Genomic DNA, 27,220 nt, shown 5'->3' on the forward strand with positions numbered 1-27,220 from the left:
TATCACCTAGTCAGGCACTTAAAGTTACTCAAGAGAGAGGGCAAACTGGGACCACACTCAGGGGTATCTGCTTCTCTGACACCAGAAGCAAATATCCCTGAGTTTTGGCTGCTCCTGCTCCTCTAGTCCTGCTGGCTCTGTGGCAGGAAACTTTCTGAGAAGACTGCCTTCTTTATGGAGCCTTGCCAATGAAGCAGCAGGACACTCATTTGCAAAGTTATAAAACATCAGTATTCAAAAACAGCCCACAATATACAGGCTTAACACAGACCAGCCTCCGGAGGAACTGGAAACCTATTTTTTCAGGGCTCAAACAAGCAAACAAAATGTCTAGGCAACAGGCAAATAACCCAAACAATCATCTGTCTCCAGCTGTTCGTCATTCAGCATGTGGCAAACACAGTCCTGTTATGCTGCTGTTGCCTTGCCCTGAAAAGAGGAAATGAGCTGCTGAGGGTCAGCGTGGGATGGAGACACTGGATAGCGGAATGCTCTGAGCAAGAAGCTGTCCACAGCACGGCACAGAGACACCAGCTGAGGGAACTTTATGGGGAAACCTACACAGGCACTGCAACACACTGCCAAAACCCCACTCCAAATCCAGTCTGTGCTGGTGAAAGGGTGGTTGTGTATGCCCGATGTCCCAGTCTCATGCTGGCAGTGTGTTACCTCAGCACAGCTCTCAGCAGGCAGGAGCACGTATCACAGAAATTCCCCATTCCCTGTGCCTCCTCCAGGATTATCAGGAGAGTCAGGACTGGAGAGGGAGCTGTAGCACTTCCCTTCCTTGTCTCCTGCCTGATACCATCCACATCCCCAGTGATGTGAAAGGAGCACTGTCCAGCCTACAGTCATCACCGTGGCTGCATTCAGATAAGGACACCTCGCACCCACGTCATCACTGTACCACACTAAGCAGAGACTTGGAACTGTAAATCAACCAACTAATGAGAAAATTCCATATTTTTTGTTGTTGTCACATCACTGAGACTGTGTTGTAAGCAAGTGCAGGGTGTTAGATCTGCTCTTGTGCACGAGGAAAGCTGCTTGTAGTCAGTTTTCTAAACTTAAGTAGCCTCAGCATGAAGCTTGCTTGTGATGTGATGTGCAAACAGACTATTGCACATGTCTGCCTGTGAGTCTCTCAGGACATTTAAGAACTCCAAGAGTGCAAAATCAAGAACTTCTGCAGAAACTTTCGTGCTTATCTCCCCAGATCCTAATTCAGCCTGCAGCCTTTGGGTAGGTGGTGATTTAGCAAGCTGAGAGCAAAAGGGGCTCAAAACCTCCCTGTAATCCCCTGTGTCTTGTAGGGTATTTGTGCCCTGGACCATGTAGGAGAGCAGCAGCTGTGAGGACCAACTCAGTGCTGCTGCTTGTGTCTGGCTCTGGCTGCTGTGCATGCACTGAGCTGAAATACCCGCAGAGTGCAAAAACTGGGCACAGTGAGTGAGATGGAGTTGCAGAGAAATTCCTGACAGCCTCCAGGAACCAAAGGGTAGGCTAGATCCAAGATGTTAACAGCTGTAGAACTGGAGACCTTTTAAAAATCCACATGTGAGCCAACAGGGATTTCAATAAAGCTCTGAAGTACCACAGATGCTCCTGTGCAATTTCTAAAAGCATTTATCTTTGCAGCTGTTCCAGCCAATGCTGGACCCTGTCATGTCTCAGCCCTGCACACCAGTCAGAAAGCAGCCTGCCTGAAACACCTTCTCTCTCCCCAGCCTTGCTTACAGGGCTGGTCACCTCCAGCACTGCTGCACCCATTATCCCACCTGCCCCTGTGCAAACAACCACCGCTTTGAAGTCTCACCCAAGCAGCTGCATCCACTTGTCTCTCACATAAAATGAAGGCAAGAACTGATCACCTATGAAGTGTTGCTCTCCTCTCTGGTACCACTGCATGACCGCTTTAGACTGCTGCAGACCAGTGAATGAAAAGTGACAAGTGGGGTTCCCCAGGGCTCAGTGCTGGGTCCAGCCCTGTTCAATGTCTTTATCAATGACCTGGATGAAGGCATCGAGTGCACCCTTAGCAAGTTTGCGGACGACACTAAGCTGGGTGGAAGTGTCGATCTGCTGGAGGGTAGAGAAGCTCTGCAAAGGGATCTGAACAGGCTGGACCGCTGGGCTGAGTCAAATGGCATGAGGTTTAACAAGGCCAAGTGCCGGGTCCTGCACTTGGGGCACAACAACCCTATGCAGTGCTACAGACTAGGAGAAGTCTGTCTAGAAAGCTGCCTGGAGGAGAGGGACCTGGGGGTGTTGGTTGACAGCGACTGAATATGAGGCAGCAGTGTGCCCAGGTGGCCAAGAAGGCCAATGGCATCTTGGCTTGTATCAGAAACGGCGTGACCAGCAGGTCCAGGGAGGTTATCCTCCCTCTGTACTCGGCACTGGTGAGACCGCTCCTTGAATACTGTGTTCAGTTCTGGGCCCCTCACCACAAGAAGGATGTTGAGGCTCTGGAGTGAGTCCAGAGAAGAGCAATGAAGCTGGTGAAGGCGCTGGAGAACAGGCCTTATGAGGAGCGGCTGAGAGAGCTGGGGTTGTTTAGCCTGGAGAAGAGGAGGCTGAGGGGAGACCTCATTGCTCTCTACAACTACCTGAAAGGTGGTTGTAGAGAGGAGGGTGCTGGCCTCTTCTCCCAAGTGACGGGGGACAGGACAAGAGGGAATGGCCTCAAGCTCCGCCAGGGGAGGTTTAGGCTGGATGTTAGGAAAAAATTCTTTACAGAAAGGGTCATTGGGCACTGGAACAGGCTGCCCAGGGAGGTGGTTGATTCACCTTCCCTGGAGGTGTTTAAGGCACGGGTGGACGAGGTGCTAAGGAGAATGGTTTAGTGTTTGATAGGAACGGTTGGACTCGATGATCCGGTGGGTCTCTTCCAACCTGGTTATTCTGTGATTCTGTGATTCTGTGAAAAGTCTCTGCTGTACGAGGTTTCCTCCCTTGCCCAGCTGGGATGAAAGCAAGGGCTGTCTGCAAGTCACTGCTCTAGGCATAGGCATCAACAGGAAGACTCAGACCGTCCATGGCATCACCACAAGCTCACATGGGGAAGCAAAGCTGTCAGACGAAACCACAAAGAACAGTGGGAGACACAGGTCTGGCACTGAGAGCCTACACAGCACTTTATAGCCTGCATCAACCCCAACATTGTCAGACCCAACTAGTTAAAGGGAAGAGAGTAAATCCCAAGGGCACGTATGCTTGGTGCGGGGCAGTTTGCAGGATTTTGCAGCAGATGCTGCCTCTCCTTGGGCATAACACATGTCCTTAGTATCTACCCTCTTCTTCTCTTCATTCTTCAGGTGCCAGTGTGAGCAGAGGGGGCTTGCACAGACTTAACACTGATAAGGGGCTGGAGGGTGTGATTTTCATGCTTTTTGGCTTATAACATTTTTCTAAATAACCACGCTGCCAACCCAAAATTCTCAGACTTCCAGGCTTAACCCCAAGAATATAATTTTTCAGCATCTGACTTTTTCAAACTGCTTTGGAAAAAATAAATAAAATGAACAGCAACATTCACATAAATGAATGATTTATTTGCTACTTCAGTTTTATTTTCACAGCTTTTTGATTGATATTAGTACACTTGACAGGTCCAATTTATATGCAAATCAGCTTATATTCACAATGTAAAATGGGAAAACTTCATTTCTCCTACTTTGCAAATCATTACACCCTCTGAACACTTTGCTTAGTCATATGTTCCTCAAAAGCACCAGTTTTCACCACAAATCACTTGTCCTTTCTATCCATTAGCCTCAGAGATCTCAGGGCTTAGAGCCATTTCTGTGGGGATGCATTAAATTAAGAGTGGGCTATGCTGTACCACAAATGTACAAGCAGTGTAAACTATGGGCTTTTGCAGTGTATGTGTGTGTGCCATATGTCAGAAGATCAGAAATGAGGACACCAGATTTTCCAGTTCTCGCTTCTGGCTGCTTTCTGCCTTACCTTTGCTCCCAGCTCTAATTGGTGCCAGAAGCATTTTCTTAGAAAGAGCCACTGTGCCAGACAGCTCTTGTCCTTGCATACCACAGGCTTTGCTGAGACCCGAAAAAGATCCAGGATCTCTCCTGTAAATATTTACATAGATACAGGATCATCAGTGTTCTTAAATCAAAAAGTGGAGGAGGGCAAATGGCATACAAACAGAAGGACTCTATCCAGAAAGACCTAGAAGGAGAAGAAAAGAACTATCCTGATGGCTTCTCCAGAGTGTGCCACCTGGGACTGCCCCCTAAGTGCTGTGTTCTCAGGAAGGTCCTGATCTGAAGCCAGATGACATCAATGGAAAAAATCCCTCTGGTGCCAAAAGGTTTTGGATTAGAACTACTCTCTTTGCAGTTCGTATTTGAAAAAAAAAAAAATCTCTTCACCAGCTGGACCACTTGGTGTCTCCCTTCTGCTCCTTCTTTATTATTATTTAAAGAGTTTCAGGACAGACGTGGACAGTAAAGGGTAAGTATATTATTCACAGGAACAGTGTCCAAAACAGAGGAAAACAGAAACAGATGCTGGGGAAACATAATGTGGTTTTTAGCCGATCGGGCTCCCTTTTGATGTATGTAGCCAATAGTCCTTTCTCTTTCTTTGATGAGGAGTCAGCCTGTCAGCCTTGAGACTTCTCACACAAATTATGGCTTGAAGAAGAGTGGTGTTAGATGGCCCATGCATGAACCTGAGAAGCAGGAAGCAGAACCTTGTGGCTTGGGTGAAGCCACAAATGCCTCCTCACTTAACTTCCTCATCATGGGAAAGGGAAAATTCACTTGTTCACATACCTCAGAAGACTGTGGTGAAGATTGAGGACAGCTTTGGAAAATGTCCTAGCAGTCTTTTGCACTGTAATTAAGCAAAAAAAAACCACCAAAGTTTCAAAATAAAATAAAATCAACAAATACAATTTCTTCCAACCAAAACCTTCCCAAGAATGAACATATATATTTATACCAAGAATAACTTCAAGGACTGGCACTTTCTGTGTAAACCACTTTAGATAACAACTGTATTTTCACACAAGCCTGTGCCCAGCACACAGTGGTGGCTGTACAAACATGGACCGTGCATGGTCACAGCTCACAGCCACAAGAACCCATCACCCTGCTGGTCTCTGGCCCTATAAAATAACAAGGAGGAAATGAAGGGTGATGGAACCAGTGAAGAGCTTTGTTTTTTATAGTCTGTATAGACTCGTATCCATATATAATAATGATTGCTTAGAGTAATGTGTATCCTCATATGCTTGTGTTGCATAAATTAAAAGAAAGGAGAACTTTGTGACTAGAAAACCAGAATCAGCAGTCTGGAGAAGATCAGTTCTGAAGGCGGGTTGTGTGGCACAACATCACCTTAACTATGAATGCTCGATAGGTGAGTTCAACAAAAATGATACCTTGAAGAGATTCCTGAACACAACCAGAGAGAATCAAGTTGTAGAACCATAGAATAATAGACTGGTTTGGATTGGAAGGGACCGTGAAGGTCACTGAGTCCAACCCCCATGCAGTGAGCAGGGACATCTTCAACTAGATCCAGTTGCTCAGAGCATCATCCAACCTGACCTTGAATGTTTCCAGGGATGGGGCATCTGCTACCTCTCCGGCCAGCAATGAGGAAATGCTAAGCGTAACGAGTATGCCATTATTAAGATTAGTTCCAAGAAACAGAGTGAATATGTAAAGCTTTTCCAAGAAATAAGATACATATGCATGTAATAAGGAGATAAAAAGCTCTAGTACTGGTATCTGGGTGTACATGCCTTAGGCAGAGCTAATCCCCCACATACCCAGCACTGAATAAAGAATGATTACTTTCTAAAACTCCAAAAAGGGCTCTTAGAGAATTTCATTCTGACCAACAGTGTTGACTGGGCCTGATCACCCGGTTCTCTTGCATGTGCTTCATGATAGCACTCAAGATCACCTGCTCCATGACTTTCCCCGGCACTGAGGTCAGACTGACAGGCCTGTAGTTCCCTGGATCCTCCCTGCGACCCTTCTTGTAGATGGGCACAACATCAGCCAGCCTGCAGTCCAGTGGGACTTCTCCAGCCAGCCAGGACCGCAGGAAGCTTAGCGTCACCCGCGGATTTACTGAGGGTGCACTCAATCCCTGCACCCAGATCCTGGATAAAGATACGCCCCGCGCTGAGTGAGGAGCGCGGCAGCCCCCGGCCCCGGGGCGGGGAATGGGGAGGGAGGGATGGAGGGAGCTCCCGCGCCGCAGAACTACAATTCCCGGCAGGCGTTGGGAAGGGGCGGTGAGGGAGCGGTGCCGCGCAGGGGCACTGCGCCTCTCCAGCATGGCTACGGTGCTGTCCCGGGCGCTGAAGCTGCCGGGTAAGGGGGTTCTGTACCCGCGGCAGGGAGGGAGCGCCGAGCCGGGGCGGCCGCGTCCCGCTGTGCTGCGAGGCGGGGGGGAGGCGATTGCCGCTGCCCGGGGCGGTGGGATGCGTTGCCATGGTGATGCGGTGACGTTTCGAGGGGGAGACCCGGCGCTGCCCGGTGGCTTTGGGGAGGGGGCAGCGGCTTCTGCCCGCGAAACCCGCGGCGGGGAGAGGGCTGGAGGGGACGGGGCGTCGCGCACCTGCCAGGAGCCGCCCCTGGCGGGTTTTACCGTCAAACGCCGGGCGAGGAGGGGTGAAACACTGGGACGGGTTGGCCAGAGAGCTGATAGGTCCTCCATCCCTGGAAACATTCAGGATCGAGTTGGATGGGGATCTGAGTAACCTGATGGAGTTGGAGATCATCGAATCACAGAATCATAGAATAGTTAGGGTTGGAAGGGACATGAAGGATCATCTAGTTCCAACCCCCCTGCCATGGGCAGGGACATCCCGCTATATCAGGTTACATAAGGCCCCATCCAACCTGGCCTTAAAAACTTCCAGGGGTGGGGCATCCCCAACCTCTCTTGTGTCTCACCACTCTCATGGTGAAGAAATTCTTCCTAAAGTCTAATCTAAATCTGCCCCTCTCCAGTTTGCACCCATTCCCCCTTGTCCTATCACCACAAGCCTTTAAAGATGCCCCTGCTCCCTGCAGGGGTGTTGGAATAGATGACCTGTAAAGGTCCCTTCCAACCCAAGCTGTTCTCTGATTCTATGAGTTCGGTGAGTGCCACAGCAATTACCCAGGTAAATGTTTAAAGGCTGCCTGCCACCTCCACATGCCCTTCCAGCCAGAGATCTTCAGCGAGATGAAAGGATATTTAAACATAAGGGACTATTGTGTTGGGGAAACTAGATCTTTCGAAGATAAACCAGTGAGCTGCAGTTCAACAACCATTCTCTTTAGAAAGGAGATTAGAAGGGAATGAAAATACATTGCGAAAACAGATCTTGAAAGCATGTTTGTTACTGTTGGATGGACTGGAGCCAATGCACCTGGCTGCATTAACCCAATGGGAAAGTGCCTTATTGCCCATCCTAAGCATGTTTTGCCACCAGCACAGCCATGGGGCAGAGACAGGAGCCAGCTGTGTGCTGCTGGGGGAGGACTCCTCCCCATCACTTTGCACCACAATGGTCCTGCAGTGGTCAGGTCATACTTTCCTCCCCTGTTAGTCCACGAAGGTCACAGTAATGTCTTCAGGGCCCTTCCCACTAATGGCCTCAAGTTGTACCAGGGGAGGTTTAGACTGGATATTAGAAAAAATTTCTTTACCAAAAGAGTGGTGAAGCACTGGAACAGGCTGCCCAGGAAAGTGGTGAAGTCTCCTTTCAGAAAAGTGTTCAAAAAACATGTAGACATGGCACTTTGTGACGTAGTTTAGTCGACAGGGTGGTGTTGAGCTGGCAGTTGAACTTGATGATCTTAGAAGTCTTTTTCAACCTGAGTGATTCTATGATTTAAGTAACCCATACCAGGAATAATTATTTTTTACTTTATATAGTGCCAGCCAGGTGTGATTAAAATTTTTTTTGGTTGCAAATCAGTTTGTTCTTAGTTGTCTAAATGGAAAGGAATACATTTTACATGAAGTTGATTTAGGAAAAGTGCAAACTTGTGTGTTTAAGTGTGTGTATTGTGGTGTGAGAACTGAGGAACTGTACAGATCTCTTCTGGGACCTCTGGAACGGACATGATTGGTTTGATATCTGCAGCCGGGAGGCACTGATTTGGGAAAGAGCACAGGTCTTGCAACTGCAGTTAAGAAAACTGGTTTTGTATCAGTCCATTGGTTAAATTGCATATATCATACCTTGTTTGTGTGGTTAACTCTTGAAGAATGCAGCTTTCAACAACAATGAGAAAGCAGAAAGCCACTGCAATAGCTGTTTTTTCCCTGCTGTATCTCATTAAGTTAATTGCATCAATGCATGCCAACTTATCTCCCCATAGGCTTAGAGATATGTCTGCAGTACCCAATGACTGGTGGCTGCCAATTGCCAGCTGGGTAAAAAAGGAAAAATAAACAGTGCATGAAGCAAGTACAAAGGATAGTGGAACCAATATGTCATCATTGAAATAACGCACTAAAAATTGTACTCATTATATTAAATCCAAGACTTGTTCTTTTCACTCCAAAGTTAGTGCAAAGAAAAGCCTTTCTAGTAAGTCAAAACCAGAAAAAAAGGTTACAATTATTATCTTTCAAGCCGTCAGCACTAGAAATGAGTATTTGATTATGAGTGGGACCTGATTCCAATATAGATCACCTCACAGATGCCTCTTTTCCAAATCATGATTGCATGACTCATTTTCTTAGAAGAGGTCACGTTCTCCTGTGATAGCTGCAAAAACTACCTGTGTGAAAAGTACTATTAGGCAAATGTGCAGGAGGTTTTCAAAGTCATAAAGCACAGCTTAGAGTCCATCTGCCCGTGCAAGTTGATAAGTTGGTGACATTTTCTCTTTCTTCTGCCTTTGAAAATCTCCCTCTTCAGTATTTGCTTTTTCTTTCAGTAGCTGCAAAAAAACCAAATAAGGATGGTACAACCAGTAACGTAGCCACAGACCACAAACACTGGTTCCTCAGATTGATTGTTACCACAAGCCACAGACTAGGAGCCTCTGTTTTATCACTGATGCTGTGGAGGAAACAGTGTGCAATTTAGAGCAGATCAGAGCAGGAACAGTTTATTTACTATACATGTAGGAAAGAGCATAGAGCAGCAAGGAAACTGACTTCACTGATGTGAACTCCATCTCTCTGAAGTGGATGCAGGCTTTATATACAGTTAGAGACACTATACAAAAGACAAATAACAAGATCTAAGTTATAAAGATCTATTACATACACAAGGCTACAGAACTGCTCAAGGTGGGTCTGGAGTCTGTTGTCTTTAGCACAGGGACTAGTTTATCGTGAAGGTTACATAGTGACTGTAATTGCAGGAGATATGGTAAGAATTTGACCGAGGACCAGCTGGGGTCTTAGCATTTCTACTTCCATGATAGAAAGCTGAAAACTGTGTGGGAGTACTGGATTTTTTGACAGCTGACCACTTGCAACAGAGGTAGTTTCAGCTTTCTCTTCCCCCAGCTCGAGCCTTGTTGACCAGAAAGGAAAGAATTTGACTTCTGGAACACTTCTTAATAAAACATAATTCTCTAAATGGTGTGAGACTACCCTTATTTTCACACATTCTTTACTGCTGTTTATGTCTCTATATTTATGCTTTTCTATTGAAAAACTGTTTTGGAATGATTAGTGGAAACCAGGTATGGTATCCCGCCTTGCTACATAAAACTCAGGTGAAATGTTAAGTTCCTTCTTCTCTCTGTCCAGCCAGGCAAATCATGAGTTATAGAACTCGCCAGTCCTCCAGGTGCATTCCCAAAATACCTACGGATCAATTGTTAGGCCTCTCTATAAACAGTGGGAGATGTGCATTTGAATCTTCTGATATTAGATACGCAATTGAGTTTCCCACGTGTTAGTGAGAGCTCCCACAACTGTTGTTTAAGGGCAATGTCTTCTCTCCTTTTGGCCTAAAAAAAAATAAATAAATAATCAGCAGGGCATTTTATGCCTGACCTTACTGACTGGCTGTGCCTTGTGAGAGTGCCAGCTAGCATTTTGAGGAAAGACAGGAATACCAGTTTCTGGTTCCTGGTCAGGCTTAGACATGAAGTAAGACTGAGCAGCTCTCTGCTTTATAGCTTTCGTATGACTCAACAGATCCTTTCCTGCACAGATAACCAAAAACTGTAAGTCATTACTGTGCAGTAGCTGTTTTCTAGCCTCCGATCAGTGGTTGTCAGCAGGAAAGGTGTTACTGTTACAGATTGTCTGTGGTTGACACCACTGTCAATGTTGCCCAAGTCTCAGTCCCTGCTAGTTGAAGGAGTGTGTAAGTCATAGTTTCAAGGTCCTTTCTGTCTCCTAGAGATGCAGAACAAAATTATTCCAGGTAAAGCTCATTCCTGTCAATGCTTTTAGTTCCCTCAAGAATGAACAGAAAGTTCTAGTCTTCTGAGTTGACTGTCTGGAATTAAAATAATTAAACAAATCACAGTATAACTGAAGTGGAATTATGCTGTTGAGTTGTTTTACTCAAAGCACACCAGTTTCCAAAACCAAGAACAGTCTGGTTAACTTTGCTGTTTGACTTTGGCTCCAACCTGTGAGCAGCACGAAGGCCGCTGACCTCATTGGCACACAATCCTCTGCTCAGAAATTGCAGGGACAGCACAGTGGAAATTTCCCAGATGCCTATACACTAGGTTGTGATGGCAAGTTGCTGAAAGAGTACTCAGCAAAAACAAGAAACTCCAGAAAGGACTCACTGGCAGGGTATTTTCAGCTTCTCACTACAGATCCAGATGTGCCAGTTCAAGCCAGGTCAGAGTGGTAAGAGTGCTGCTAGCCCAAGAGTAAATGGTATTTAGCCTGGGAAGTCAAAGTTATTAAGACTTCCTGAAAAGTCCATAATTTGAACACATGTTTAGGACAGATCTATGTGAAACAATAGTGTCACGCAGGGATACATCTCATAGGGATGTAGTATCTTTTAGCTGGGTGCTCTACCTCCACAAGGAACAGCTTTTTTGGAATGTATGCACACCAGATTGTTTTGACATGAGTCTTTTGTAGAAGCCCCTAATTCAGGAAGGAAGAGTTTGATTTAGATATGTGATCTTGTTGGATATCTTTCTTTCCCTCTGATCAGTGTGGGTGGGTTGTTCTGACTGCCTTACTTAGTGTGGGGCATTTGGCCTCTAGTGGGGCTGACACTTTTTCTTAAATTTTAAAATTGACACTGAATAGCATTTGTAAGTGGAACAGGAAAGGGAAGTGAAGGTCCTTTTGTGAGGTGAGAAATAAGAAAGAAATGAGATGCATGTGCTGCAAAACAGAGTCTAGATGATGTAAAATATGTGTGTTGTACTAAGTAGATATTACAGTATGACTGTAACAGAGTCTGACTAACCTGAGAACCAGAAGTGAGGCATATTATCTTATGCGTTAAGAATAATCATGAAAGCCCTTAAATTTCCGCTCTTTAAAGCCTTCCTATCATCTTAGTGTCTGAGAGTGGTTATGGCTCACGTATTTTTGCTTATTCTTTATGCCTTGCATGTATCACTTCAAGCATCTTTGGGCACAATTTAGCTTCTGTCTCAGGTCAGATTTAGGCAAAGGGAAATGAAGCAGATATCTGGGATAGCAAAATCGCAACTTGGATTAGGAGAGAGAGAGAAATAGACTGAGGCCCTGCAATCATCAGAGCAGCGGCCATGGCTCCATGCCCAGCCTGGTGGCACACAGGAGCTCCCTGAGACGTGATCCTTCACTCGTAGCTCAGGGCAGTGAGTCTGCGTTATCTTGCCTGTCCCCATAAACAGATGGCCCTGGCCTTACGCCAGTGTGTACAACTGAGCTCTGCACCTGCCCTCCTCACACTCCCTGTGGCTCTCCAGGGCTTGGGGGAGAAGTCATCCATGTGCTAGGCATCTGTCAGAGAGACACCTTAAGCTGAGATACTTTCTTGTACCACCACCTGAAGGCATCAGTACTAAGTTATCTATCTTGGCAAGGCCAAGCGCAAGCTGTTGGTTCTGGTGGGAGCCGGAACAGAGCAGAAGCACTGTGGTTTTCTGCTGCAGGGGCTGAAGCACTCCCTCTTGCTGAGCCATGCAGAGAAGGCAGAAAAGCAGCTGTGGTCCCTTCAGACACCAGCACTTTAGTGGCCGAAAAGGGCAAAATCATACTGCTGTCATCTTCGGAGAGTCGATACTCAGTTTTACCAGCACTGCAGAGAAACAGTGTGTGGTGCTTTATCTGTTCTATCCATCGTGAAGCAGGGCAGCAGACGTGGCATGCTAGAATACAGCTGTGCTGCTTGGACTGGGCAGGAGGAGCAGGGGAGAAATGAGTTGCAGAGGGAGACCCCCTCAGAAACCACAGTCTACAAGTGAAGAGAGGCTGTATCGGGATCAGAGGTTGGCAAATGCTGAAGGAGTTCAGAGTTTGAAGTTGAGAGGGTGTTGCAGTTCGAGTACTCAAAGCATTAAGCATGACTTGATATCAGTGTGTCTTATCACCAAACAGGAAAGCATTAAAATTGAATCATCTGTGAATTCTGTATACACATACGTGTGTGTGTGTATATGTATATGTATAAAATATATACACACCTTTATCTTGGGTAAATAAACTGTTGGTATCTTTTTTCCTTCAGCTGCTACTCTGAATCATGGAGAGACCCTGTCATTTTCTCACATCTCTCACTCCATGTAAAATCCAGATCGCACTGTCCTGCCTTCTGTATTGCTCTCCACTGCAGCCTTTTGTCCACTGTGATTCTGCAAAAGTGAGGATCTTGTGCGTTATTGTCTCTCTCCATCTCTTTCCTCAGGAAAGAAGAGCCCAGACCTTGGGGAATACGATCCCCTCACTCAGGCTGACAGTGATGAAAGTGAAGATGACCTGGTACTCAACATCCAGAAGAACGGGGGGGTCAAGAATGGGAAGAGCCCCCCTGACGAGGTGCAGGACCCTGACTCTGATGTGGAGGTTGGGATGACAAAGCAGCACACGTCAGAGAGCACGCCCGAGGGTTATCCTGCCGAGACGGCTGGGAGTTTGGAGCAGAAGGCTGCTCCCTCCCTCATGCCATACCTGCGCACAGTGATCTTTTTGCTCACTGTGGTGATCTCGATGATTCTTGTGTTGGTGTGCGCATTTCTAATTCCCTGTCCCCCTAGGGACTTGCATAACACCTGGAACCGCAACCTAGGTCAGGGAGCAGGTGAGAAAGACCCAAGAACGGCATCTGGCATGGGGGAGGTGGCAGCTCCCAGGCTGGGCATCGGCGGGAGAGACCTATCTGGGAGAGCCATCTCAGAGCAGAGGCCCTTCCTCACCACTGCAGATGTTCCGAGGTAACAGACACGTGGCTGTGTCCTGCTCACTTTTCAAGCTAAGGCTTGTGAAATCTGGCCTCATTAGATAACAGTACCACAAAATCTTTTTGTCAACACTGAAAAGCATTTTGACTCTTCTCCCATCCTGCCTTTTTGTCCAGATGGTGCTCTCTATTCCAGATGGAGATGGCCCAGCTCACTTTAAAACATAGCACGTCCCTCTCTACACCCTGGGTTTTACCAGCACCTCTGAAATGTGGGTGTGTTTGGGAGGAGAGAAGTCTATATGTCTTCTAGCTGGCTTAACTAACCTTATTTCTTTTGTCTTCTTGCCCTGCTTGAATCCTAAAATCAATGTTCAGGAACTTTTGTTATCCTATACAGCCACTGGTAATGTTTCTGAAGTGTCTTCCATTCTGGCTCTGCAGTAAAGTAACAGTGGTTTGTGAAATAATTTCTGCCAGATCTAGATATGTCTCTCCCTCCTTGTATTCTGCCCTTGATTTCCAAATCTAGGCCTTTCATAGGATATGTGGCTCCCACATAACCTCAGAAAATGGGAAGCAGAAATCTTTGTCAGCTCCTCCATTTTTCCCTTTCCTTTCTTTGACCTCGATGCTACCTTTCTGCTTTTCCATGCAATTAAAGACCTTTCTGTGGTGGGAACTGCCTGGCATTAGGTCTAGCAGATTATGTGAGGCTCAGCTGTCCATGAGTCTCTTTTTGTGGACCAGCCCTCCTCCCTGCGTGGTGGCTGGGTGACCTTTTCACAACAGTTTGGTGATTCTCTGTGCCTGTTACAGGTGGTGTGTTGTCCCCACTGGAGCTGTGTGATGTGAACGGTGATGGGCTCCCTGACATCCTCGTTGTCTTCACCGCCTTGATGAACGCTAGCGTCATCGGTAAGCAGAGCAGCTTCTTCCCATTGCTCTTTCCATACACATCAGTATGGACTTCTGTATGTTTGTCTTATACATGTCAGGAGTTCCTGCCACTGCAAATCCACTGCATTCCTCTTTTCAGAGTTCCTTAAAATTGCAGGTATACTGCGGCTGTGCTTTGTCATGCTATCCATAATTTTCATTGCATCCTACGCCTCCATACCTGCTGGGTCAATGTCATCTGTTTTCCCACATATCATCCTGAGGCAAGTCCATCTCTTTGTCCAGTGTTTGTGCATATTTGGTTTGATGTAGAGAGTGGGCTCAGACTTGCTTTTAGCCAGTGGCCTGCCTGTGTTATTTTGCAAGTAAGACAGGAGTCAACTGGGACTGTTATCTTGATATGTGTAGGAGCTCATTTTAAATTGTGATATGAGCATACCGGGTGGAGATTACACTAACCACATCTATGTCGGAGGACAAGCTGAGCTAAAAGTTGCTCAGATTTGGAATGGGAACAAATGTCAATTGAAATAGCATAGAGCACCTTTTCTCACAATTATTTTGTACTAACCAGTGAATTAGGAAAAGACCCTCCAGTTACACCAATTGGTTGCGTTCTGTCTGTTTTTCACAAAAATAAAGCTCATTTGAAAAACAATGGAAAAAGCTCTCAGATTACCAGTCACCTTCTGCTGCCTCAGAATTACAGACTATTCAAGACTTTCACATGAGTTGGCAAACTCTTAAGGCTTCCCCTCAGTGTCTTTGAGAAAGGGGATTTTTAATCAGTCTGATTTGTCTGCAATTTGTCTGATCAGTCTGATTTGACAACAAAGTGTTTCACACCAGCAAGTCAGCACAACCGAGAAGATTTTCCCCGGAATCTTGGGTCCTCTGTGTCTAGCTGACCACATTTCTTGCTGTGAGCTCAGGTCCAGCCTCTATGATTGTCTGTGCTGCTGGCTGACAGCCCAGCTTGTCTGGAGATAGCCTTTAGGCTCTGCAAACAGATAAACTCAGCCTTGGGGTAGGGTTTGACCTTTGCTTTCAGGCAGTGTGAATGTGGCTGGCTTGAGCCACTCGGATTCGGGAGCTAGAGCTGGAACTCAGGTGCAAAGACCAAAGCCTCTGATGCCAACGGATTTCACTCTCTCATTCCTGCCTCTTCCAGGTGTCTCTAGGCCCTCCATAACTGTGGTGGCCCTTTCTGGTATGAATGGCAGCACCCTGTGGTCCATCCAGCTTCCAGAGGAGACTCGGAGTATACAGTGCAAAGGACTGTCACTGGGGGCACCTGCAGAGCCCGTCTGCCTTGTTACAGGAACGTCAAAATTCCTCAGCCTTCTCAGTGCCTCCACAGGTAGAGTCAAATACCAGCATATTAGAAATATGCTACAACTTTTTTCTAGTTTTTTTTAAGGGATTAATAAGCATGAATGATACAGTGCTGGTACTTTATGGTAGGTGTTATCTTGTGACACTCAGGAAAGGTCAAAGCATTAATGTGTTTCTTGTTACACAGTGTAAGAGAGAATCCGTACCATTGCTGTTCTGTGGCAGCATCTTCATCCCACCAGCTCAGAACATTTAAAAGTGTTAATCTTATCCTGTAGCATCCCCGTGGCATAATGTGTATGTAAGGCCTGTTTTTATCAGCATTGAGCTGTTAGCACAACTTAGCATCTACCCAACAGCACTAAAAAGCTGAGCACCATTCTTGGAGAAGTTATATAATGACATATGCTAGAGCCAGTAAGCCTTCCAGAGAAATCAGGCCCATAAAAGAATCAATTAGATGTGAATGAATATTGCGTTTTTAATCACTCGGTCATGTGCAACTCCATTCTCTGATTGCTGTTTGTTCCACCACATTAATTCACTGGCAGAAATATTCATAGATAGGTATAGGGATGGGTTTGGAATCAGGACAGAGAATGGAGAGATAAAAGAAACTTTGGGTTTCAGTGACAGATCTAGTCAATGACCAGCGGCACTTACCTTTCAAATGTTTTTAGGGACTAGATTACTTCCACATGTTTGCATGGACTGTAGGCTGCCTCCTCTGCCAACAGTACTAGTGTTACTAATGTACACAATTGTTTTTATGTCTGGCATCTGATTTCCTTTGTCATGCAGGGACAAACCTTATTCTACACAGCAGCCGCAAAGCATTCTTAAACTCTGAAAAAGCAGAAGTGTTGGCAAAAGAATCATAGAGAATTAAAAGCACTGAATTTCATTTTGTCTTTTTGTTAGGGTTATTTGCCAGCTTGCAAGTGAGATTTTACTGAGTTTCCTGCTGGGTCCATGCTGGCCTGCTGAACCATTTGACATCACGTCTGCTGACATACCCTGAAGTAGAGTGAGCATGCCGTGCTGGAGTGGCTATTTGCTGCTGGGAATTTAACTGACACGGATTTGCACTTTGAATATCAGAACTGCCCATCTGTTTTCTTTCCTGGCATCTACCTACAGACTTTACTGCTGGCTGAGGAAAACAACTGCTGTCCTGCAGAGCAGCACTCATTTAGGTTCTCAAAAAACTAAACCTCAAATATTCTCTGTTATTTCAGGAAGTGTTTTGGGCTCAGGTCTTTCTAGAGAGGTGCTAAGAAGGTAACACAGCAGGACTTGAGGCATGACTCAAAGGCAGTCTGAAGAATGCTAGGGAAGAACTTTGCTTCACTTTTCAGCTTGCCCCAGTTTGTAGACTTTACTCTTCTCAGATAATGGTGGAAATAATCTCTTTTACTTCCTCCTTCAAGGAGGGTTCATGAGACCTTCTGGGGATGACCACTGGTTCCACAAGTGCTGCAGGTCTCTTTCATCATGTTCTTCCCACAGGGAAGACCATCTGGACCCTGAACTCCATCCACCTTGCAAATGGAATCCTGGCTGCACCGGCTGCAACTCTTCCGGATGTAGATGGAGATGGGATTAGGGACATTGTTGTTCTGGCCCTCAAAGACACAGAGGTACGGCATGTCCCTGCTTGATATCTGAAAGTACCTTGACTCTCTAGAGGAAGAACAGGGAGCCTGGTGTGGAAAGGCTGGAACAGGAGCTGCAAGAGTTCTCTCCTCCATCTCTTCCCCCCCCCCCCTTTTTTTTTCTCTTTAGATTTCCTTGAAAAACACCCCTTTTCTTCAGTAGGTCAGACTAGTGAGGTCCAGCAGTAATGACAGTACCTGCATTTCTGGTTAGTTGTGAAGGAACAGAAGGGTAATTATTTACCCCTGACTGAGACTTCAGAATTATGTGTTTCTGTTTAGTGAATGCTTGGTTTGAAGTAAGTATTTAGCAACAGTGTAGGAAGCCATGTTGAGTTAGATCTCTGGAGAACGGAGCATTCAGATTATCCAAAAGAAATAAATACCTGTGTGATTCAATAAGAAGCAGATTTCCTCTGTATTCATGCATCTCCACAATTCCAGCATTAATGTTGTTAGAGGAGTTCAGGTTTAAGTCCCTTCCATCTTTGATGCCTTTGCAGTCAAGAGAAAAGCATGAATGTAAGACTCCCACAAAGCCAGACTGAGCAACGAGAAAGAGACCACTAGCAAGACCTTGCTGTGGGGTCAAAGAACAGTGGAGCTTCATGCTGTGGGGATCAGGAGAGATTCTGAGAGCACAAGGGCACGAAAGCACTGCTAAAGATCTCTGCGTTTCTCTCTTTGCAGCCTGATATGTTTTTCATCTTGGTGTCTGGAAGGACTGGGACTGCTTTGGGTGGGCCTGTGGAGTACAGCACCAATGGAGAAGGGAAAGTGATTGGCCCCCAGGTTCACATCACCAGCCGGGGAGCCATCTACATCCTGTTTGGTTTTGGTAAGAAGCAACTTGCCTCTCCAGCATTTCACCTGACTGAGAAAACATTCATTTTACTTAAAATAGCCCAGAGCATCCCTGGGATATTTCTACTGTGCCTTCTACTGTAAAAGCTAGGTGTAGAGGGCATGGGAACGAGTCTCACTGCCATGGTGTGGAAAAGTGCAAGGACTAGGGAGTAGGGAGTTAACTTTTGCAGGCAGGGCCCTTCATCTTTACTCTTCCTGGCAGGTAATGTTCAAGCAGTTGCCTTGAGGGATATCTTTACCCAAGCCAGAAACCGGGACAGCTTTCCTGAAATGCTGCAGCAGGAGGAACCGGAGTGGGAAAAACGCAGATCTGTCAACCTGTCAGAGCTCATTGACATTTACAGGTAAGAGATGGACTTGTCATCTTGCTTCTGCTGGGAGAGGAAGGGGAGGGTACTCACCTCAGTATTCCTAGAGATGGTCTTCCCTACTTTAATACTATCCTTCTTTTCATTGCCCAGTTGATAACAGTACTCTGGAGAACCCATTGTTTTCCCCTTCTCCTGTGGTTGTCCTAGCAAAAGAAGTGCAGAGTATGGTAAAAGGGAGTCCTTTGCTTCTCCTGCTCCTTGTTTCTTTCTTCCACCCTCTATGCATACCTGGAGTTAGGAAAAAAAAAAGATATTTGTGGCTAATAGGGTCCTTTTAGGAAGCTTGGTCTGTGTACAGTATTGTGGGCCTGGAGTCCCTTTGGGAAGCTGGGTCTGTATACAGTGTTGTGTTTCTCAGCACCTTTACTGCGAAACTGCAGAAAAGGTCAGCCTGGATAAGGGTAAACAGCGGGAACAATTGTGAACCTATACAGTCCATGATTTTTATAATAACTGAAGATGTTTAGAAGAGCACACACCTGAATTTCGCCCACTTAACTGAGGAACCCCCAAAGGAATCCAAGCTCCATCACTAGGGAAAAGATGGGCTTCTCCAAGAACAGTTCAAACCTTAAGTAGAAGGAACTGCCATGTGGACAGGCAGATAATGCTGAGATGTGCAGATACAAGCCTCAGAATCTCCTCTCTGCTTTCCATTTGTCCCAGTGGGGGTGTTGACTTCCTGCAGATAATGAAAGCACCTGACACAAACTGCAGCAGCCTGCTCATCACAACCAAAGATGGCTTGATCCTCCTGCGAGGACAGGACCTGGAGCCTCGCTGGACCCTGGAACTGCAGAACATCAGCAGGTTACATACTGGAAACATTTTTCTCTCCTGTTTCTTCCTGTGTCATTTCCAGCCTTTCACTTTTAAGTACATGTGCTCCATAGAAAGCAATTGAGAAGAATTCTCCATGTATCAGAACCGGTATGACCAGCAGATCCAGGGAAGTTATTCTCCCTCTGTACTTGGCACTGGTGAGACCGCAGCTTGAATACCGTGTTCAGTTCTGGGCCCCTCACCACAAGAAGGATGTTGAGGCTCTGGAGTGAGTCCAGAGAAGAGCAACAAAGCTGGTGAAGGGGCTGGAGAACAGGCCTTATGAGGAGCGGCTGAGAGAGCTGAGGTTGTTTAGCCGGGAGAAGAGGAGGCTGAGGAGAGACCTCATTGTTCTCTACAACTACCTGAAAGGAGGTTGTAGAGAAGAGGGAGCTGGCCTCTTCTCCCAAGTGACAGGGGACAGGACAAGAGGGAATGGCCTCAAGCTCCAGCAGGGGAGGTTCAGGCTTGACATCAGTAAAAAATTTTTCACAGAAAGGGTCATTGGGCAGTAGAACAGGCTACCCAGGGAGGTGGTTGAGTCATCTTCCCTGAAGGTGTTTAAAAGACGGGTGGATGAGGTGCTGAGGGGCATGGTTTAGTGTTTGATAGGAATGGTTTGACTCGATGATCCTGTGGGTCTTTTCCAACCTGGTGATTCTATGATTCTGTGTCTGCAAAGAAATCTAAGAGCTGGAGGTGTAAATGCATTGCTGAGCAAGTGAGAAGGGCAGGGGAGAGAAGAGCAAGAAACAGAATGCTGGAAACCTGAGCTGCATGCTTGTGAGCGATCACAAATAAGGGCTTGATTCAAGTACCCAATACTGATGTCATGCCTAGTGTGCCATTGGAATTCAGAGGCTTACTGGTGGGTGATTCAGCCCATCTGCTATCCAGGGCTACCACTTGCCAGCTCAGTGGAGAGGAGCAGTTGCATTAGTGATGTTAAGTATTTAGAGAAGGTGTCTGAGTATGGCCCACAGATGTTCATGTTCCTTGAAAGCTGAAAATGGTCACTCTGATGGCTGCCAGCACACCATCTGTATTAAATGTAAACCTTAAAATAATACTGCTCATCCTTTAATTTCACACATGGAAATTAAGTAATTTGCCAGATCTCTTGGGTTGTTAATAACCAGCAATTTCACCTTGCCCAGTATTAAATATTTGCATAGGGCAGTTGGGCACAGGTGAAGGAAATTATGTGAGAAACAAATTGCTTGCTCTGCTATCTAGAGGAGAGAAAGCAGTGATCCTCTGAGTGTTACCTGACTGTCAAGAGCATCTGTAGGAAGAAGGCATTGGAACTTCATTAAGTGAACAAAAAAACCAGTATTCAACTAGGTTTGATATTCAGATTATGTCCATATTTTTGAGGGCTGTTGGGTGATATAAGCAATGGCCTTGGGAATGGCTTATGACTTGTTGATTTGGTATGGGGAAAGGAGATGAGCTAAAGGTGGTTTTGGCCCAGAGTCTGCAGACTTCTGGATATGTCTGGGGTCTAGTTCAAAGGGTAAGTGTATACTGACTAAACAAAGCCAGTTCATAGATGCTGTAAAACCCATTGTACACAGGAAATTTCTTAATGGACCAACTGTGTGCTGTTATGTTTTAAATACCTCCAAGGATGGAGACTCCACAACCTCTCTGGGCAACTGGTATTCCAAGTTGCTGCACTCCAGCCCTGGTTTTTCTGGTTTTGTGACTTTCCAAGGGACAGAGTACCACACATGTAGAGGAGCTGCCAGACAAGCACTGAGAAATAATAAAAGCTATTCTCGTTTATGGCTACTGTGCCAAAGTCCTGGACTGCATGCTTTCTTGGAGTTAAATGAGATGTTATCTGGTGGACTGACTATATTGTAGACAAGCATTTATTTAAGAGGGTCGTTATTTTAGGACTTAGAGTAAATTCTGCATAAGCAACACAGGCTGGGGGACAACTTCAGCTAAGGGATGTCACCAGGCAGTCAAATCCAAACCTTGTTCCTCATCAGACAAAGCTTACAGACCCCCTTTTCCTGGGTAAACATTCCCCAAGCACACCACTCTATCCAGGAAGACTCAGTCCAGCCCTTTGGGAACAGCCTCTAAGAAAACACAGCCTGGCTGCTGCAGATGTGCTGTTTTTCCTGACAGCTTTTGGCAAGATCCCTGGAAAACTATAAAGAGAGAATCAGTAGTCATAAAACAAGGGCAAAGTTCAGAGACCACAAAATTGAGTAAGCAGTTGAAAATTGTGTTGTAAATGGATATTTCAGATGAGAGAGGATTAATAGCATGTTGCTGTGGGGATTACTGTTGGGCAGGAACGATTATTGCCCTTCTGGTCCATTTGAGAAAATGCCTTGGGGATTTTGCCTTTGATTGGTAGCATCTAAAATACATATGCCTGCCTTCATTCAGTTTGTGGGATCTACCACTGAATATGACCCAGAAGGGACACGAGAAGAGGCAGCTTAGAAAAGGTTTTAAGTTTATGCCCCTAGGATAGAACTATCTTCTACTTCCTGTTGCTACTGGAAAGCTTTCAAGCTATATTTCTGTGATACTGCCTTGAAAGCACTAGTTCTGGTTGTCAGAGGTGTCTGTAAAGCAAATGACATTGTTTGATACACTAAGTATAAATAGTCAAACCACTCCTGTACTGTGGCATTGCCATTCAGGAGCCATTCTGGTATGCACATTTCAAATGGGAAACTGGAAGAAAATGGAGAAAAGGGCTGGAAAAAATGCTTTAACATGAAAGTTTTAAGTCAGTGGGTTTATATGATCAAAGAGAATTCATAAGCATGTGTAAGTAATGGGAGCTAACAGGCATTTTAATCTTGCTATAGCACAACCAAGTGCCTTGGAGCAAAAGCCATCCATGTGCAGGAAAATGAAAATGCAGGCATGTTTCTTTGGGTGAGATTAATCATTAGAACTGACTGTTACAAGAATTGATGAATTTATCTCATCTTTGTATTTCTGTCACAAGCCTTATGGCTGATGAATCTGATCAAACTCAGCCTACTAATACTTGGTTGATTGGATGAAATACAGCAATCTGTCAAAAACAAGAGGAGGGAGGACGTGTTCCGATGATCCTATCTTGCTGTGAATTTTCTGATTGTTGTGTATTCTGAGGAATCGTTTGTGCTTATTCAGAACCTTCTGTCTAGCTGTGGTGAATTTAAAGGAGACAGAGATAAAACTCAGAAAGTCAAAAGCGTTAGGAAGCAAGAGGGTTAGAAAAGAGTTATAATGACAGATACTCAAGTAATAGTGTTGTGTCACCCAGAAGGAAGAGACTTCATTTAAATTGCTGAATGTTATAAAAAAGCTTGTTAAGCTACTAGCAGTAAGAAAACAAAGAATTGTGGGCTGACATTAATGGTGAGAATATTCAGAGCCATTTCACACAGCTAAAGCAGCCTGGGAAACAGACTTTCAACAGGAGGTCAAATCTGCTGATGCATTTTGAAAGGGCTGGGTAACTTTTTATGACGATAGCAAAAGTGTATGGGTTCTCATGCTAAGGAAAGAATAATATGGAGTCATGTCACAGGGTGATAAACAGATGTATACACAGTCCAGCAAGGAATGCACCCTACGCAGATGACTCTGAAGAAAGTCTATCAAGCACCATAGGCTGCTGGATCATTTTTCACTTTTCTGATCCACGGACAAATGGTTGCTCCCAGACAGAACAGTTCTGAGTAGATGAAAGATCTTACTTATCATGGTAAATCCTGCCTTTTGAAGAGGCAGAATGGGGGATGAGAGCAACTGTGCTGACTCCATCTGAAATTCCTGTTTTTGCTACCATGAGGCTGAGTGTTTCTTTTTCCAAATTTACAGCCAGCCTGTACCAGGTTACTTTGGTGCTGACCAAACTCTGGACTTCATGCTGCAAGCACAGACTGGAGATGGGAACAAAAAGGTAAAACAAGTGAAGGCAAGGAGTATCAGCATAGGAATGAGGGAGGCTGGGTAGAAAGGATCAGTTATTCCCACTCACACCTGCACACCTGTTAATGCTAGATCTCTCCCTTGCCTTGAGGTGGTAGTGATAGACGGCAAATCAGGCCTCCCTGTTTGGAACCAGGAACTCCCATGGCAGAAGCAACAACTTGATGCACTGTCAGTCATGACTGTGGACAAGAAGTCTGTTTTTCTCTTCTGGGCTGATGAAGCACAGCCTGTGTTACAAAGTCTGGTGAGCACACATCCTTTCTTCACTTTGGGGTTTCTCTGTGAGGCACATGCAGTCTCTGTCTTTTATTCCTAATATAATTGAACGTTATACCTGCCACAGAAGAAGCCTGTCAGAGAGATCTTTTCCTCTTGCTTTGACACTCTGACTTCTCTAAGCCTGAACACAGGAGTTTTTGTGGGAGACAGATCTCAACCTTATCAAACAGAAGTTGTGAAGCAAATTCTGGTATAGGGAAAAAACTTTGCAGGATATCATCTCTGTAAAACCATAGAGATTTTGATTATTTGATTCATGTAAAGACAGTGCAGTGCCAGAAAATTTCTTTATTTCTTCAGCAAAGCTAGTCCCCTGTTTGCTAGCCAGCTGTAATGTTTTTGTCTGTCCTTCATTCCAACAGCATCCTGATCCCAGACCTGAGCGCCCAGGGCTGCACCACCTCTATCTCCTCCATCCTGTATTTCCTACAGTCCTTTTAGACCTCACCAATGCAACAGACAAAGTCATTGCTTCAGCAAGTGAGTACCAGTGGAGGAGAAACTACCTAGGCTTAAAGAAATGTGGAGGGAAAGATTGCTGTGAGAAGTAATGGGGTGTAGTGTTGTCTTTAAAGGTAGCGTCTGAGGTCCACCACATATAGGCCAGCAACGGGAAATAAGTTTCATCTTCCTTTGGAAGGATGATCCTGTCCAACTTCTGCTTTGCGAGTAGAAGACTCACCAAATTTGTTGCATATGCTTAAGCAGGGAAGGGTCTCAGTTTGATTTCTTGCATGTTTTGCACTAGAGAAGTTCCCTGGCATTCCATGAAGCTATTTATGATGTAAGATTGTGTGTGAAGAATCGCTATGAAACTTTCCTCTGTCACCTCAGATACACTTCTGCCTTTGTTGGCTATCTTCTCTCTGCGATAGCAGTTGTGCTGCTTCTTACTCTTTATTTTTTGCAAGGGGGAATCTGAAATATTTAAATCTGTGTTTTCAGGGAAAGTAGATCTGGATTTAACACCTGTACAAGGTTGTACAGTCCCTGTTGGGTTTCCTTGCTCTTTCTGAAGCAGTTCAACCAAGAGTCAGCCTGTTGAGCATGGCAGGATGTGAGACAACAGATGGGTTCATCAAGTGCTGAGTCCAGTAGGCCAGGAAGTATAGAAAAGCTGCTACATACTGATACATCTAATTGGATTTGTAGCAAAACCACAACTCAGTCAAGAATAAATAGAGTATCATTTTTAGAGGAGTTTATTAGAAACTGGGCTTTCTGAGGTCTGTACAGATCATTCTGCAGTGAGTGAAGTGAGCTGACTTGCCCCTGCTTTACCAATTTCCCCTTCAATAGAGGTAAAACAATACCTGCTAGCAGGCATAGGAAGGACAGCTCTCTGAAAGTGAACTACATTATTGTAATACGTGCATCTCCTATGGCAAGTTCAAAAACATTGCCTGGAGCAAACCCCTTCCATTTCTGGTCTAAATTTCAGTTTATTTCCATGGAAAACTTTTAACTTAAAATTGTTTTGCCTGATTAACTAAGGTGCATGCAATTGTAAAGTCAGACTGAATATAGCCTTGGTGGTTTGACTGAAAAAAAACTATAAGACTTCTTTTGGAAGCAACATGATCACTTACTCCTCACCAATATTTTCTCTCCCTTTTCTGATGAACCAGTTGGAATTAACGATCTCCAGAAGGATGCATTTCACATCACTGTGACAACAACTGCAACCTCAGAAAAGCAGCCAGGATTTCTTTCGGTCAGCAAGCTGGGCCTGAAGTGGGCCATGATGAGTCAAGGTCGAATGGTGTGGCTAAAGGATGCTACCGCTCCCAAAATCAGCCGTGGAGAAGTGAGGCGATTTCTTGCCCGGTTGAAATTTGTTGACCTTCCTCAGAAGGTAAGATTATGGAGGAATCCCTAATGAAATCCAGGCCTTTGAAAACATCTGATCACTTTCCTGCAGACACAGTTTGGAACTCTTTGGGATGCAGAGAGACTGGTTGTAAGACGATTGTCTGCCGCTTTAGGCATAAGCTAGACAGATTGTGAAGCCCAGCTGTACTTTGGCAGTTGGACAAGGTGGGGGATCTTATTAAAAAAGATGTAGTCATCACAAGGGACTGACAGACTCACAGGAAACAGGGAGGTAGAGCAGAAATCACTTTTGACATGGGCAAACAAGGGTCCTCCATATAGTGGTGCCCAGGTTCAGTTGCTGACCTATGAATTACCACTTTTCTGTACCAGACTGGATGTTAATGGGTTTTGACTTCAGCTTTTGTTTGCCTTTTTGTCTCCAGCTCTAGCCTGGTGGTTTCTCAGATTTTGGTTAAACCTGTGGCCTGTATGGGGAATACAGGAAGCTTCTGTGTGGATCTTCAGGAAAACTGCTGTGTAGAGGAAATGAGGGTTAAAAGCACTTCTCCTTTCTTCGGCTGTCTGGGGAATGCTGCTGGAGGCAGGTTTGTTCTAGGCAGACATATCCTGTACCAGAGGAGCTTTGTTCAGCATCTGCCCCTCCACATGTCATTCTTGCATGCTTCCTTCCAGGTAACACAGAAATGTGAATTAAGAACTTATATACATATATATATACACATGCATATATATATATGTATCAATTTATGCAATATATGTATATTTTTTATATGTTTAATTTATGAATGAGATTTAGGACGCTCCTTTTTACGTCCAAACATTATTCCTGTCCTAACATTATTGTTAGACTTAACAAGTTCTGGGCCTAGGGTGGGCCATGGTGATTCAAGGCAAATGGTGTGGCTGAAGGACACCGCCTGCTTTAATGTTTAAATTTTTGGAGAGAAGCCTCTGTCTGGCTCCTGCAGTGCTAGCCTTGTCTACAGTCTTTCCTGTGCTCTCAGCCATCTTCTCCATTCAGTCCCCAAACTCACAAACAAACTAGCTCTGTGGCTGAATTTTCTGATCTAGAGAAAGATGGTCACCCTTGCACTTGTATATTTCTTAGAATCATAGAATACTTTGGGTTGGAAGGAATCTTAAAGATCATCTAGTCCAACTCCCCTTGGACATCTATAATTAAATCAGATTGCTCAGAGCCCCATCCACCCTGACCTCAAATGTTTCCAGGGATGGAGCCCACACTATTTCCCTGGGCAGTCTGTTCCCGTGTTTCACTACCCTCATTGTAAACAATTTCTTCCTTATATCCAGTCTAAATCTACCCTCCCTTAGTTTAAAACCATTACTCCTTGTCCTGTCACAACAGTCCTGGGTAAAAAGTCTGTCCCCATCTTTCCTGTAGACCTTCTTTAAATACTGGAAGGCCACTACAAGATCTCCCCACAGCCTTCTCTTCTCCAGGCTGAACAACCCCAACTCTCTCAGTCTGTCCTCCTAGGTGAGGTGCTTCAGCCCTCTGATCATTTTTGTGGCCCTCCTCTCAATGTGCTCCAACATCTCCATGTCGTCCCTGTACTTAGCACTCCAGAACTGAATGCAGTGCTCCAGGTGAGGTCTCGCAAGAGCCAAGTAGAGTGGCAGAATAACCTCCCTTGACCTGCTGGCCACACCTCTTTTGATGCAGCCCAAGATACAATTGGCCTTCTGGGCTGCGAGCACACATTGCTGTCTCTTGTTGAGCTTTTCATCCCTCAGCACTCCCAAGTCCTCCGCAGGGCTGCTCTCAATCCCTTCATCCCCAGCCTATATTAAAACTGAGGATTGTCCCAACTCAGGTGCAGGGCCTTGCACTTGGCCTTGTTGCACCTTATGAAGTT

General features: G+C 45.4%; 1 protein-coding gene and 1 long non-coding RNA gene across 2 annotated transcripts; one reads left to right on the plus strand and one right to left on the minus strand.

Moving 5' to 3' along the window:
• Window positions 1-6,272: 6,272 nt before the first annotated feature.
• Window positions 6,273-26,509, plus strand: FAM234B (family with sequence similarity 234 member B). The gene is made up of 13 exons (XM_069854810.1): window positions 6,273-6,356; window positions 12,824-13,216; window positions 14,135-14,233; window positions 15,387-15,575; window positions 17,060-17,190; window positions 17,896-18,043; window positions 18,275-18,416; window positions 19,110-19,253; window positions 23,112-23,193; window positions 23,314-23,469; window positions 23,867-23,984; window positions 25,133-25,359; window positions 25,763-26,509. Exons 1-13 carry the CDS (start codon window positions 6,320-6,322, stop codon window positions 25,766-25,768), a joined length of 1,872 nt encoding a protein of 623 aa, XP_069710911.1. The 5' UTR covers window positions 6,273-6,319; the 3' UTR covers window positions 25,769-26,509.
• On the minus strand, window positions 7,969-18,609 carry LOC138719759 (uncharacterized). Its single transcript, XR_011337288.1, has 3 exons — window positions 18,474-18,609; window positions 9,112-9,208; window positions 7,969-8,411 (listed from the first exon to the last, which is right to left on the minus strand). It is a non-coding gene; the product is annotated as an uncharacterized lncRNA (long non-coding RNA).
• Window positions 26,510-27,220: the final 711 nt, after the last annotated feature.

This window comes from Phaenicophaeus curvirostris, chromosome 1 (assembly GCF_032191515.1).
Source record: "Phaenicophaeus curvirostris isolate KB17595 chromosome 1, BPBGC_Pcur_1.0, whole genome shotgun sequence".
Classification (NCBI taxonomy): domain Eukaryota; kingdom Metazoa; phylum Chordata; class Aves; order Cuculiformes; family Cuculidae; genus Phaenicophaeus; species Phaenicophaeus curvirostris.